The sequence below is a fragment of the Salvelinus sp. IW2-2015 genome, linkage group LG4q.2, assembly GCF_002910315.2.
Source record: "Salvelinus sp. IW2-2015 linkage group LG4q.2, ASM291031v2, whole genome shotgun sequence".
Lineage (NCBI taxonomy): Eukaryota > Metazoa > Chordata > Actinopteri > Salmoniformes > Salmonidae > Salvelinus > Salvelinus sp. IW2-2015.
Window position 1 is genome coordinate 14,065,956 of NC_036843.1, and position 14,833 is coordinate 14,080,788.

Sequence of the window (14,833 nt, forward strand, 5' to 3'; positions counted from 1 at the left end):
CAGCATGTCTCTCCAAGTCCTCCGTCAAAACTGACACACACACACACGCATTAAAATACATAGACACACCTACCTTCAGTGACGTGTGTGTGTGTGTGTGTGTGTACCTGGTGTATTGCGAGTCCCAAACAGTGGAGGGTGGTTTCTGGTTGTTCTCTTAGCTGATTGGTCCGGCAGAGCCATACAAACCTCCTTATCCTCAACCAGACGCTTATAGTCCACCATAGTCTAATATCACACACTGCCCTGATGCTCAAACTCATCCCACACACACTAAGTTCGCCCTCTCACCAAAGGCTACTATTTTCAGAGCTGAAAATAATGTCCTCAGACTATGTTTTTGACATCTTTGTCAATGGTGTATCTGTGAGGTGAAGTACTGTTCAAACACTTTGATTTTCTCCATATACGGAGAACTCTGTATGAAACCTTCACACAGGAAACACACGCAGTGTGTATGTACATAGACACACCTACATTCAGTGAAGTAGAGGGCCCATCCTTTATAAGGACAGAGTCTGTCCAGAGTGGTCTGAGACGACACAGGTAAACAGAGCAAGAGATGCTGAATTAACAATCACCCCTACCTTCACAAGTATCCACCATGTTGTCAGTGCTGTCCCGAAACCAAGGGGTCACTTGGACATCATTGAGGGGTTAGGGGATATTTAGAGGCTGGTTAGAGGCTAGTATTACCTACACTTACCTCAGACTAACTATGTGTGTGTCTGACCCATACCTCTTTGAGCACTGGGGGAGGCCGTGCGTTTCCTCTCCAGCTATCAAACTCACAATTTATGCTGAAAAGTTAACGTTACCACTTAGCTAAAATTAGCTACCTCACCTGCTACTAGAAGAACAGATAACGTTAGCTAGTCATTGGAAGACGAACGTTGCTGCTCACCCGAGTTTCTTGTTGGGGAAGCGAACGTGACTTCTCTGAAGACAAACTTGAAAGATTAATCGATATTCTTTGGTTACGCTGCTTTAATAATGAGCTATATTGAAAATGTAATAGCTAGCAAACAATAGTAGTTAACAAAACGACCGTTTCTGTTGATGGCTCTGTTTATGTTTTCAACTTTGGAGCCATTTGACGCAACTTCCGCATCGCTTCGCTGCAGGATTTTTCAGAAGAACCTCTCAAGTCTCAAATGCATAAAACATACTTTGCAGAGTTTTGTTTTCAGTCTTGTATGAAACGCTATATAGTGCACTTGTTATGGTAGAAAAAAAATATATAAATGCAGTATGATTCTTACAAATAAGTCGTGCTGGAGTCAAACCTGTTAATTTTCTCCAGATCGATAGGTGGCGGTAATGCACCATGAGGGAATCAATAGATAAAGTCATACGACCGAGGAGGACTCTCATCAGCACCATCTCTCGGAATCCATTCCCAGCTGAACGGATTCTGCGTAATATTTGTTTTTACCTTGTCGACGACACACACTCAGCCCAAACAGCGATGGATACCTCCGGAAAAGAGAAGGAGGCCATGCAGCTGATGGCCGAAGCAGACAAGAAGGTCAAATCATCCGGCTCGTTCTTGGGAGGGATGTTCGGGTGAGATGAGATGCCCTGGTTCTCATGTAGCCTACCGAGTCAGTACACGAGCGCAGATTCATGTGTCGATTTTTCTTGACATTGGACACAACACATCGCGAGTGTATTGGTTAGCTGTATGATGGTTAGGCCTATATTAATATAAATGGATTATAAGTATAATTTTGCAGTAGTGAGGGGGTGGGCGGTCCTGTTTGTCGCAGTCAGGCCTCGGGGAAAATATGTTCTGTGCTCAGGTCATCTGACAACATGTACCATTTAACCACCGGGGTTGTTGCTTCTTTTTTTTTTTTTTCTACCCCTAATTGGTAGTTACGGTCTTGTCCTATCGCTGCAACTCCCTTACGGACTCGGGAGAGGCGAAGGTCGAGAGCCATGCGTCCTCCGAAACACGACCCGCAAAGCCACACTGCTTCTTGCTCGCTTAACCCGGAAGCCAGCCGCACCAGTGTGTGGGAGGAAACACCTACTCCTGGCGACCATATCAGCGTGCGTGCGCGGGACAGGGATATCCTGGTTGCTGCGACACAGCCCGGTATCGAACCCGGATCTGTAGCCGCTGCGCCACCCGGCCCGGGTTGTTGCTCATTACCGAAAACAGCAGGGTGCTTATTGGTAGCGGCCCATAATATATTCTGCAGAACAGACATGGCTCTCTGACATGTAGAGTAGGCCAGCTCTATTCATGAGATATTCAATATACTGAACAAAAATAGAAACGCAACATGTACGGTCTTGGTCCCATTTTTCATAAAAGATCACAGACATTTTCTATACCCACAGAAAGCGTATTTCTCTCAAATTTTGTGCACAAATTAGTTTACATCCCTGTTGAGTGAGCATTTAATTTCTCATTTCCCAAGATAATCCATCCACCTGACCAGTGTGGCATGTCAAGAAGCAGATTAAACAGCATGATCATTACACCGGTGCACCTTGTGCTGAGGACAATAAAAGACACTCTAAAATGTGCAGTTTTGTCACACAACACGATGCCACAGATGTCCCAAGTTTTAAGGGAGTGTGCAATTGGCATGCTGACTGCAGGAATGTCCATAAGAGCTGTTGTCAGAGAATGTAATGTTAATTTCTCTACCATACGTCATTTTAGAGAATTTGGCAGTACATCCAACCGGCCTCACAATGTGTAACCACGCCAGCCCAGGACCTCCACATATGGCTTCTTCACCTGCGGGATCATCTGAGGAGGGGAAGGGGGGTGCTGAGGAGTATTTCTGTCTCTAATAAAGTTATTTTGTGGGGAAAAACTCATTCTGATTGGCTTGGCCTGGCTCCCCAGTGGGTGGACCTAGCGCCCAAGTGGGTGGGCCTATGCCCTATCAGGCCCACCCATGGCTGCGCCCCTGCCCAGTCATGTGAAATCCATGGATTAGGACCTAATGAATTTATTTCAATTGACTGATTTTCTTCTATGAAGTGTAACTCAGTAAAAATCTTTGAAATTGTTGCGTGTTGCATTTATATTTTTGTTCAGTATAGATTTTCTTCAGTAGGCAACGTTCAGTTTGCATCCTCCTGAATGAGACCCACTAGACAAAAACACATTTTCTGATGGTGTCCAGGTCTAGAACTCATATACCTTACAGTGTTGTTAAATGTTTGTGTGAATATGTGTGTATTTCAGGGGAAGTCACCACAAAGTAGAAGATGCATGTGAGATGTACGCCAGAGCAGCCAACATGTTCAAGATGGCCAAGAACTGGACCGGTGGGTCACTCACACATACATACAGCTGAAATACTACATACGTTCCATAGATATGATCATTATGTGTTTGTGTGTGTGTAGCTGCTGGTAATGCGTTCTGCCAGGGGGCCCGGCTCCACATGCAGCTGCAGAATAAACTGGACTCAGCCACCAGCTTCGTCGACGCAGGGAACGCTTACAAGAAGGCTGATCCTCAGGGTAGGAACACACATACTAGACTATTTATTTATTTGACTTTTATTTAACTAGACAAGTCAGTTAAGAACAAATTCTTATTTTCATTGACAGCCTAGGAACAGTGGGTTAACTGCCTTAATTCAGGGGCAGAACAACAGATTTTTACCTTGTCAGCTCGGGGATTTGATCTTGCAACCTTTCAGTTATTGGCCCAACACTCTAACCACTAGGCTACCTGCCGCCCCAGAGGGCAAAGCCTCCCTAATAGTAGTCCCTACTAGTAGGTACTGTATGTTTCTGTCTGTGTTCTTTCTTTTTCAATCTCTCTGGTAGGAAAACCTAACCTCTCTTACTCCCTGCTCTCTCTTTCTTTATCTCTCTGCCGCCCTTTCTTTTTCTCTCTCCCCTTCTTTCACTCCTCCCTCTCCCCATCTCTCCTGTAGAGGCTATCAACTGTATAAATGCAGCCATCGATATTTACACTGACATGGTAAGCCTGGTCCAACCCTTGAGTCCTGACCTCTAATTCCTAACCTGTGACCGCTAACCATACCACTGTCATCTTAACCTGCTTCACCCATTTCTATGTGCAATAGTCCATGTACTGTGTGTGAGGGGGCTTTGTTTTATAGCCATCATTGGCTGATACCACCCGATATGAAGGCTGATACAGTGTATATTCTAATGATTATGTATCAGTGTTGTCCACATGTGTATTACAGGGTAGGTTTACTATCGCAGCCAAACATCACATCACCATCGCAGAGGTGTATGAGTCTGAGCTGGTGGACATAGAGAAGGTACGGAACACACACACACACACACACACTCACACTCACACTCACACTCACACTCACACTCACACTCACACACACTCACACTCACATCTAACTCCTTATGAACAATACTTTACGTGTGTGTCTCCGGTTGCCCAGGCAATCGCCCACTATGAGCAGGCAGCCGATTATTATAAAGGAGAGGAGTCCAACAGGTGAGTATCCAGTGTTCTGTAGTATAAATGAATACTATACTATTCAGTTATGCTACACTCTACTACTACTATACTGTACTCAAATGCTTTGGTATTATACTACTACTAGTACTATTTATAACAGAGATTAGGGTTCAGTGGGAGTCGTCATGAGGGGTTCCCCAGAGCTCTATACTAGGACCTATGCTGTTCCTTATGTTTCTCTCTCTCTCTCTCTCTCTCTCTCTCTCTCTCTCTCTCTCTCTCTCTCTCTCTCTCTNCAGCATGTCTCTCCAAGTCCTCCGTCAAAACTGACACACACACACACGCATTAAAATACATAGACACACCTACCTTCAGTGACGTGTGTGTGTGTGTGTGTGTGTACCTGGTGTATTGCGAGTCCCAAACAGTGGAGGGTGGTTTCTGGTTGTTCTCTTAGCTGATTGGTCCGGCAGAGCCATACAAACCTCCTTATCCTCAACCAGACGCTTATAGTCCACCATAGTCTAATATCACACACTGCCCTGATGCTCAAACTCATCCCACACACACTAAGTTCGCCCTCTCACCAAAGGCTACTATTTTCAGAGCTGAAAATAATGTCCTCAGACTATGTTTTTGACATCTTTGTCAATGGTGTATCTGTGAGGTGAAGTACTGTTCAAACACTTTGATTTTCTCCATATACGGAGAACTCTGTATGAAACCTTCACACAGGAAACACACGCAGTGTGTATGTACATAGACACACCTACATTCAGTGAAGTAGAGGGCCCATCCTTTATAAGGACAGAGTCTGTCCAGAGTGGTCTGAGACGACACAGGTAAACAGAGCAAGAGATGCTGAATTAACAATCACCCCTACCTTCACAAGTATCCACCATGTTGTCAGTGCTGTCCCGAAACCAAGGGGTCACTTGGACATCATTGAGGGGTTAGGGGATATTTAGAGGCTGGTTAGAGGCTAGTATTACCTACACTTACCTCAGACTAACTATGTGTGTGTCTGACCCATACCTCTTTGAGCACTGGGGGAGGCCGTGCGTTTCCTCTCCAGCTATCAAACTCACAATTTATGCTGAAAAGTTAACGTTACCACTTAGCTAAAATTAGCTACCTCACCTGCTACTAGAAGAACAGATAACGTTAGCTAGTCATTGGAAGACGAACGTTGCTGCTCACCCGAGTTTCTTGTTGGGGAAGCGAACGTGACTTCTCTGAAGACAAACTTGAAAGATTAATCGATATTCTTTGGTTACGCTGCTTTAATAATGAGCTATATTGAAAATGTAATAGCTAGCAAACAATAGTAGTTAACAAAACGACCGTTTCTGTTGATGGCTCTGTTTATGTTTTCAACTTTGGAGCCATTTGACGCAACTTCCGCATCGCTTCGCTGCAGGATTTTTCAGAAGAACCTCTCAAGTCTCAAATGCATAAAACATACTTTGCAGAGTTTTGTTTTCAGTCTTGTATGAAACGCTATATAGTGCACTTGTTATGGTAGAAAAAAAATATATAAATGCAGTATGATTCTTACAAATAAGTCGTGCTGGAGTCAAACCTGTTAATTTTCTCCAGATCGATAGGTGGCGGTAATGCACCATGAGGGAATCAATAGATAAAGTCATACGACCGAGGAGGACTCTCATCAGCACCATCTCTCGGAATCCATTCCCAGCTGAACGGATTCTGCGTAATATTTGTTTTTACCTTGTCGACGACACACACTCAGCCCAAACAGCGATGGATACCTCCGGAAAAGAGAAGGAGGCCATGCAGCTGATGGCCGAAGCAGACAAGAAGGTCAAATCATCCGGCTCGTTCTTGGGAGGGATGTTCGGGTGAGATGAGATGCCCTGGTTCTCATGTAGCCTACCGAGTCAGTACACGAGCGCAGATTCATGTGTCGATTTTTCTTGACATTGGACACAACACATCGCGAGTGTATTGGTTAGCTGTATGATGGTTAGGCCTATATTAATATAAATGGATTATAAGTATAATTTTGCAGTAGTGAGGGGGTGGGCGGTCCTGTTTGTCGCAGTCAGGCCTCGGGGAAAATATGTTCTGTGCTCAGGTCATCTGACAACATGTACCATTTAACCACCGGGGTTGTTGCTTCTTTTTTTTTTTTTTCTACCCCTAATTGGTAGTTACGGTCTTGTCCTATCGCTGCAACTCCCTTACGGACTCGGGAGAGGCGAAGGTCGAGAGCCATGCGTCCTCCGAAACACGACCCGCAAAGCCACACTGCTTCTTGCTCGCTTAACCCGGAAGCCAGCCGCACCAGTGTGTGGGAGGAAACACCTACTCCTGGCGACCATATCAGCGTGCGTGCGCGGGACAGGGATATCCTGGTTGCTGCGACACAGCCCGGTATCGAACCCGGATCTGTAGCCGCTGCGCCACCCGGCCCGGGTTGTTGCTCATTACCGAAAACAGCAGGGTGCTTATTGGTAGCGGCCCATAATATATTCTGCAGAACAGACATGGCTCTCTGACATGTAGAGTAGGCCAGCTCTATTCATGAGATATTCAATATACTGAACAAAAATAGAAACGCAACATGTACGGTCTTGGTCCCATTTTTCATAAAAGATCACAGACATTTTCTATACCCACAGAAAGCGTATTTCTCTCAAATTTTGTGCACAAATTAGTTTACATCCCTGTTGAGTGAGCATTTAATTTCTCATTTCCCAAGATAATCCATCCACCTGACCAGTGTGGCATGTCAAGAAGCAGATTAAACAGCATGATCATTACACCGGTGCACCTTGTGCTGAGGACAATAAAAGACACTCTAAAATGTGCAGTTTTGTCACACAACACGATGCCACAGATGTCCCAAGTTTTAAGGGAGTGTGCAATTGGCATGCTGACTGCAGGAATGTCCATAAGAGCTGTTGTCAGAGAATGTAATGTTAATTTCTCTACCATACGTCATTTTAGAGAATTTGGCAGTACATCCAACCGGCCTCACAATGTGTAACCACGCCAGCCCAGGACCTCCACATATGGCTTCTTCACCTGCGGGATCATCTGAGGAGGGGAAGGGGGGTGCTGAGGAGTATTTCTGTCTCTAATAAAGTTATTTTGTGGGGAAAAACTCATTCTGATTGGCTTGGCCTGGCTCCCCAGTGGGTGGACCTAGCGCCCAAGTGGGTGGGCCTATGCCCTATCAGGCCCACCCATGGCTGCGCCCCTGCCCAGTCATGTGAAATCCATGGATTAGGACCTAATGAATTTATTTCAATTGACTGATTTTCTTCTATGAAGTGTAACTCAGTAAAAATCTTTGAAATTGTTGCGTGTTGCATTTATATTTTTGTTCAGTATAGATTTTCTTCAGTAGGCAACGTTCAGTTTGCATCCTCCTGAATGAGACCCACTAGACAAAAACACATTTTCTGATGGTGTCCAGGTCTAGAACTCATATACCTTACAGTGTTGTTAAATGTTTGTGTGAATATGTGTGTATTTCAGGGGAAGTCACCACAAAGTAGAAGATGCATGTGAGATGTACGCCAGAGCAGCCAACATGTTCAAGATGGCCAAGAACTGGACCGGTGGGTCACTCACACATACATACAGCTGAAATACTACATACGTTCCATAGATATGATCATTATGTGTTTGTGTGTGTGTAGCTGCTGGTAATGCGTTCTGCCAGGGGGCCCGGCTCCACATGCAGCTGCAGAACAAACTGGACTCAGCCACCAGCTTCGTCGACGCAGGGAACGCTTACAAGAAGGCTGACCCTCAGGGTAGGAACACGTACCCACACCCACTCACTCCAAAACATACTAGACTAGAGGGCAAAGCCTCCCTGACATCTGGGACCCTCCCCTTTGATATTAGTCCCTAATAGTAGGTAAAGTATGCTTTTGTCTTTGGTCTCTCTCTGACCCTCTCTGGTGGGAAAACCTAACCTCTCTTACTCTCTGCTCCCTTCATATATATCCCTGCCCCCTTTTCTCTTTCTCTCTCCCCTCTTTCACTCCTCCCTTTCCTCCTCTTCCTTGTAGAGGCTATCAACTGTCTAAATGCAGCCATCGATATTTACACTGACATGGTAAGCCTAGTCTAACCCTTGAGCCCTGACCTCTAATCCCTAACCTGTGACCTCTAACCATACCACTTTCATCTTGAACCTGCTTCACCCGTTTCTATGTGCAATTGTGCATGTACTGTGTGTGAAGGGGGCTATGTTTTCTAGCCATCATCGGCTGAGACCGCCCGATATGAAGGCTGATACAGTATGTACTGTATATTCTAGTGATTCTGTATCAGCGTTGTTGGAATCGACATGTTATTCTCCATCTCTGTCCTAATAATCCACATGTGTATTACAGGGTAGGTTTACTATTGCAGCCAAACATCACATCACCATCGCAGAGGTGTATGAGTCTGAGCTGGTGGACATAGAGAAGGTACGGAACACACACAAAACGCGTGCACACACACACACAGAACTCCATATGAACAATACTTTATGTGTGTGTCTCGTTGCCCAGGCGATCGCCCACTATGAGCAGGCAGCCGATTATTATAAAGGGGAGGAGTCCAACAGGTGAGTCTCCTATGATGTTTAGTATAAATGAATACTATACCATTCAGTTATGCTACCCTCTACTATTACTCAAATGCTATTGTATTATACTACTCAAGTACTTTCTATCATAGAAATTAGGGTTCAGGGGGAGTTGTCATGAGGGGTTCCCCAGGTCTCTATGCTGGGACCTGTACTGTTCCTTCCTTCTCTCGCTGTCTCTCTCCTCTCTCTCAGTTCTGCTAACAAGTGTCTGCTGAAGGTGGGCCACTACAGTGCTCAGCTGGAGCAGTATCCGAAAGCCATTGAGATCTACGAGCAGGTGTGTTTTGCCTGCATTTTATAACCCTGAAATGTGATGATCGGTTCTCTCTGAGGGATGTCACAGTGATGTAATGGTGTGTGTGTGTCAGGTGGCCACCAATACCATGGACAACCCCCTGCTGAAGTATAATGCCAAAGAGTACTTCTTTAAAGCCTCCCTCTGTCACTTCATAGTGGATGAACTCAATGCAAAGGTATTATTATTATCATTATTATTAGTGGTAGTTGTTTTCTTGTTTTGAAGCAAGACACACGGAGTAGACACATTCTTCATATTATTCCAACTGAACCGAGGGAGTACCTGTCAATTATTAGTGATTGTGTGTGCGTTTTGTGTTTTTTATAGCTGGCCATAGAGAAGTATGAGGAGATGTTTCCTGCTTTCGCAGACTCCAGAGAGTGCAAGCTGCTGAAGGTAGACACAATGAGCGCCTTTGTGTGTGCGTGTGTGTAAAAGACTTCACGCTGCTCGTTTAACAGCATAGCTTCCTTCTTCACGAGCCCACACCCATCTCCCCCTCTCTGTCTCTCTGTAGAAGTTGCTGGATGCCCATGAGGAGCAGAACTGRGAGGCGTTTACTGAAGCTGTTAAAGAGTTTGACTCCATCTCTCGTCTGGACCAATGGCTCACCACCATGCTGCTCCGTATCAAGAAGACCATCCAGGGAGATGCTGGAGATCTCAAATAAAGAGAAAAGAGGGGTGGGTTGGGGGCGAGGGATAGAGAAAGATATGGGTAGGGAGAGAGGATGGAGAGATGAAAGGGATGGAGGAGAGATATAGGGTTAGGGAGACAGGTCTCTATGTGTTTGATGTGTTCAGTGTAAAGAACTCCATGACTCTGTAGTTCATCATGTCTTACCATATCTCCCCTCAGACTCTCACACTGTCAAATACGTTAGCTGTTTCAACTTTACAAGTAGGAGTTACCCAGGAGTTGAAAAAACAGTTGACAAATTATTAGATACATTATAGTATACATGTTTATACAACTTGATCTTTTAGTTAAGTAGGGTACTCTTACACTCATGTTTTTAATGTGAATCAGTACAATTTTTTTTTTACAGTGTATGACACACTTAACCTTCCTAACTTGTCCACTGAATATCTTCCCTTGATTGGACCCTGTACAGGTTCATGTTTTAAAGTGTAGGGCTATACAGATAGTGTATGTAAAGGTCGTGTGTGTGTGTGTGTGTGTGTGTGCGTCCAATGTATCACATTGAAGCCAATATATCTGTGCCAGTGCTTGTTGTAGTTGTGTGTGTGTATGTTTGTGTGTGTGTGTGTGTGTACGCATGTGTGTGAGCGAGAGAGAAACCAAAGGGAATGAACACTTGTTCTGTGGGACTGTATCATGGTCATATAACGGTGTGTTAATAATTATAATAACAGAGTCCTCTGTTATAAACGTGTTTCTATTGATTATTCTCCTATGAAAATATGTATATATGTTTGAACCCTTTACTTTCCTCTCCTTTTGCCCCTCCCTCATATCACAACACTACTCCCTACACACTTCTCCCCTCACCCCTAGACAATCCTCCTAGCCCCTACACACTTCCACTAGCCTCTACACACTTCCCTTAACCCCTGGATCCTTATGCACTACCCCGTAGATACGTCCCCTAGCCCGCTAGACACTAATGATCTGGAAGAAATTGGATAGGTATAAGCACACATTCAGTTCTCTCAGATCTACACAGGTGTTAGGAGTCAGAGGTTAGGGGAAGTGTCTGTGTTGTAGTGTGTTGCTGTGTTGTGCTTTTGTGCTGTGTGTGTATTCCTCTCAGCATGTTGCCATGGTAATGATGTGTGTGTTCAGTGTTATTGTCAAAGTAGGTTAACTCAATGTATCGCTATGTTCATTATCACGTGCATAATGTACAAAAAATAAAACTTCAACAAACTTGCATTTGCTGCCTTGTGTGTGAGAAAGAGATAGAGCGATGGATCTATGTAAGGGATAATCAACGAGGAGCTATGCATTCTATGGAAAATAATGAACAACGTGGAAGGTGTGTTCCACGACACGCTAGCAGAGTAGCCTATATAAACGAGCTGGTGTGCAAGGTCGGTGGATTAAAATATTAAGATATTTATTATTTATTTTGGAAAACTAGAAGAGGAAGCCAACTATTGAGATGGAAAAGAGATGAAAGGAGGTAAGGGAGCACCATCATGTGTCTTCTCTCCTTGTCTCCAAACTCCAGCCTTTCCCCCTCATCTCCTCTTCTTGCTGCATGTGCCACCAAGCTCAACAGAAACAGGACAGTTGATGCTCATGTACAATAGGCCTGTGTTTGTTTGTAGGCTGTGCTAACACCATAATGCAGATCTTGTCCTACTGGTTTCATATAGGGCCTCAACAGTATTCCTGTATTCCAGGTGTTCCATCTATAATATAGGCTAATATTGTAGAATCTGTATGACCTCTCAACAGTGTTTCTGTGTTCTAGGTGCTTCCTGTCTCACGGTAGGTTCTGTGTTCATGCTACTGCCTGCCCCCCACCCCCCACCCAACATCATCGAGCTGTGTGATGTGGTTGTCGAGGATCCCCATGCTTACTTGTTCTTCCCACGTTCCTATGGGAACCCAGAGGCGCTGCTCCGAGCCCGGTGCCGGCGGCTACCAGCAAATGGAACCCGATGCCTGTCCCGACAGCTGGTGCTGGCCGTGGCACATTGCCATGACAACGGACTGGTGCTCAGAGACCTCAAGCTGAATAAGTTTGTCTTCAAGAACAAGGAGAGTTGCGTGTGAGTGTGTGTAGGCATGTTTTTGTGCGTGCATGCATCAATCAAAGTGTTTTCCTTGTTTGTGTGTGTGTGTGTGTCAGAACCCTGTTGATGCTGGAGAGCTTGGATGATGCAGTCATAATGCAGGAAGGAAACCCCTCCCACTATTGCAGCCCAGGACCCGGGGATGTCTCTGGCCTCTGTGGGTCTGTGCTCCGGCTACAGCTGTCTGGTCTCTAGGAATAATGCTCCATGCGCTGCTATTGGGCTGATACCCTGTTGGGGCTGGACAAACACAAGGGGGGAGCATACTAACCTCGCAGGCTCGCTGTCTGATACGCTCAGCCCTGCATTTTAACTCCATCCTCCACCTCTCTGCATCCAAGCTTCTCACACACCCCTGGCTGTCCACACATACACAGGCACACACAGTCACATACACCAGATCAGACTATACCTACCTGACACGCACATGCACGGGCGCACAAACACACACACACACTCCATATAAAGCAACACCAATAAAGGATCACATTTGTATGGAATTTTGTTCTTACTTTTATTTTATGCTATTTTTAATAACACTATTATTATAGTTGTATATATTGTTGATTAACTTTCACCCTAGTTGAATCAAAGAGTTAGTAGACCTGCCACGTTGTGCGTTGGAGATGGGGCCATTAGTACGGGCCCGAGGGCGAAGAGCGGACCGTTCCGGATGGCGGAGATGGAAATCCCGGACGATGTTGGGGTCCAGGAAGTCAGCCACCGGGACCCAACAGCGCTCCTTCTTGACCGTACCCCTCCCAGTCCACCAGGTACTGAAGCCGACCCCCATGACGTCAGGGGTCCAGTAGGGACTAGACGGCATAGGCGGGGTTCCCATCGATGTCCAGGGGAGGCGGAGGGGTGTCACAGGGGATGGCATCAGCCAGGGGACCAGGAACCACCAGCCTGAGGAGGGAAACATGAAAAGAGGGTGAGATCCGGTAGTTGGTGGGGAGTTGTAACCAATATGTTACCTTGTTGACCCTCTGGAGGACCTTGAAGGGCCCCACAAACCCGGGGGCTCAGCTTCCGGCAGGGCAGGTGAAGCGAGAGGTTCTTGGTAGAGCCAGACGCGATCACCAGGATGGAAAACGGGAGCCTCATTGCGGTGGCGGTCCACCTGCTCCTTCTGGTAGCGGACAGCGCGCTGGAGCCTCACGTGGGCAGCGTTCCAAACTTCCTCTGCATGCTGGAATCACTCGTCCACCGCAGGGGCTTTGGTCTGGCTCGGGGTCCACAAGGCCATGTGTGTGCCCAGGTCAACAGTCGGTCTCGTAACCTCGTGGGGATGTAGATGCACTCAGGACAGCAGGTAGCAGGCGTGGGTTAATTCTCCAGAGCCTGGCGGATGTCCACATCTACTTACCAAAACACGGGGCCAACGATTTTGCCTGCCTCACTAACGACACCTTTTGCCTATTCCCTGCCTATACTTTAGCCTATCAGATTTCCTGTTATCTACCTATTGCCTGATCTCCCGGACTACGTTACTAGCTTTTACCCTGCCTGTACTGTTGCCCTTTTGGACCCCCTGTGTATGACCTTCTGCCTGCCCCTGGATCCAGCTACCTGCCTCCTCCTGTGTTCCTTTACCAATAAACACCTGCTGCGCCCTGCGCTTGAAACCAGCTCTCTGTCTCCCTTCGTGTTCATTACAGACAGGTGATCACGGGCCCGCCTCTCTGCCCCAGTGCATCCTGGGTTGGGATGCATCGGACACCGCTGAAGCTGGTGCCCCTCCTGGCCGCAATAGGAACACAGCCCCAGCTGTCTCCGGCGACGCCGCTCTGCCACAAAGAGGTGTGTGGCCCCTACCTCCATGGGTTCACGCTCTGCCGCAGGATGGCCAAAGGAGGAGGGCGAGGAGAGATGGGAAAAATAGAGGGAGCACTGGAGTAGGTAGCCACGGCATTTGGATGGAGTCCCGTCATACTTATCCGGGAGGGACATTCGGGCATCGCCTCCCTGGGCGGACTGCTGGGTAGGCTGGGCAGCTGGCTCGCTGAGACGACTCGTGGTTGGAGGCCCTCCGCTAGTTGGAGGTGAAACCTCTCGGGTGATGTCGAGGCAGTGGAGGACCTCGACCTCATCCATAGCCGCACTTTAGTTGCGTCAGCAGATCGCGGTGTTGGCAAAGTAGGTATTCCTATTCACCGACCGTCTGGTAGATCTCTTTATCTTCTGCTGGTTCCATAATTATTGAGGCATTATTCTGTAACGTATGCGCTTGGAGTCAGGAAGCAGGTGCAGAAGGTGAGTTTAATAAACATGAACAAGCCAAATAATCAAAAAGGGAGAAGCATACTGAATGTGAACAACCCCAATACTGCCTGATGACTGAGGCTACTGAGGGCTAAGTAAAGGGAGAGTAATCAAGGTGATGAAGTCCAGGTGTGCGTAATGATGGGGAGCAGATGTGCGTAATGATGGCGCCTGGACCGGTGGTTAGTAGACCAGCGACGTTGTGCGCTGGAGAGGGGGAGCGGGTGTAGGTGTGACAGACTGCATGAATGTCACCTCAACTCTTGAGTTTCTGTGTTGTACCATTTAATGTATCCTATTGTTACAATCAACATTATAAAAATGCATTCTATTCCATGAGCCACATCAGAATAATATAAATATACAACTGAGTATTTTTTTCAAGACGTCAGACTAAATAAAGATCCTATAAATCACATGTAATTCTGTGACTCTATGCCAATGACTGTACATTATATACT

At 46.3% G+C, this 14,833-nt stretch overlaps 1 protein-coding gene across 2 annotated transcripts; it reads left to right on the forward strand.

Annotated features, from left to right (window-relative positions):
• The first annotated feature begins 1,343 nt into the window (after positions 1-1,343).
• Positions 1,344-10,023, forward strand: napba (N-ethylmaleimide-sensitive factor attachment protein, beta a). Of its 2 annotated transcripts, none has more exons than XM_023986762.2 (10): positions 1,344-1,566; positions 3,212-3,294; positions 3,376-3,492; positions 3,915-3,961; positions 4,194-4,271; positions 4,407-4,462; positions 9,237-9,321; positions 9,413-9,517; positions 9,670-9,738; positions 9,860-10,023. In XM_023986762.2, the coding sequence occupies exons 1-10, from the start codon at positions 1,469-1,471 to the stop codon at positions 10,010-10,012; spliced, it is 891 nt and encodes a 296-aa protein (XP_023842530.1). In that variant the 5' UTR covers positions 1,344-1,468; the 3' UTR covers positions 10,013-10,023. The 2 variants fall into 2 exon arrangements, with proteins under 2 accessions (XP_023842530.1, XP_023842529.1); XM_023986761.2 differs by lacking the exons at positions 1,344-1,566; positions 3,212-3,294; positions 3,376-3,492; ... (1 more) ...; positions 4,194-4,271; positions 4,407-4,462 and adding exons at positions 6,068-6,288; positions 7,934-8,016; positions 8,098-8,214; ... (1 more) ...; positions 8,803-8,880; positions 8,965-9,020.
• The last annotated feature ends 4,810 nt before the right edge of the window (positions 10,024-14,833 follow it).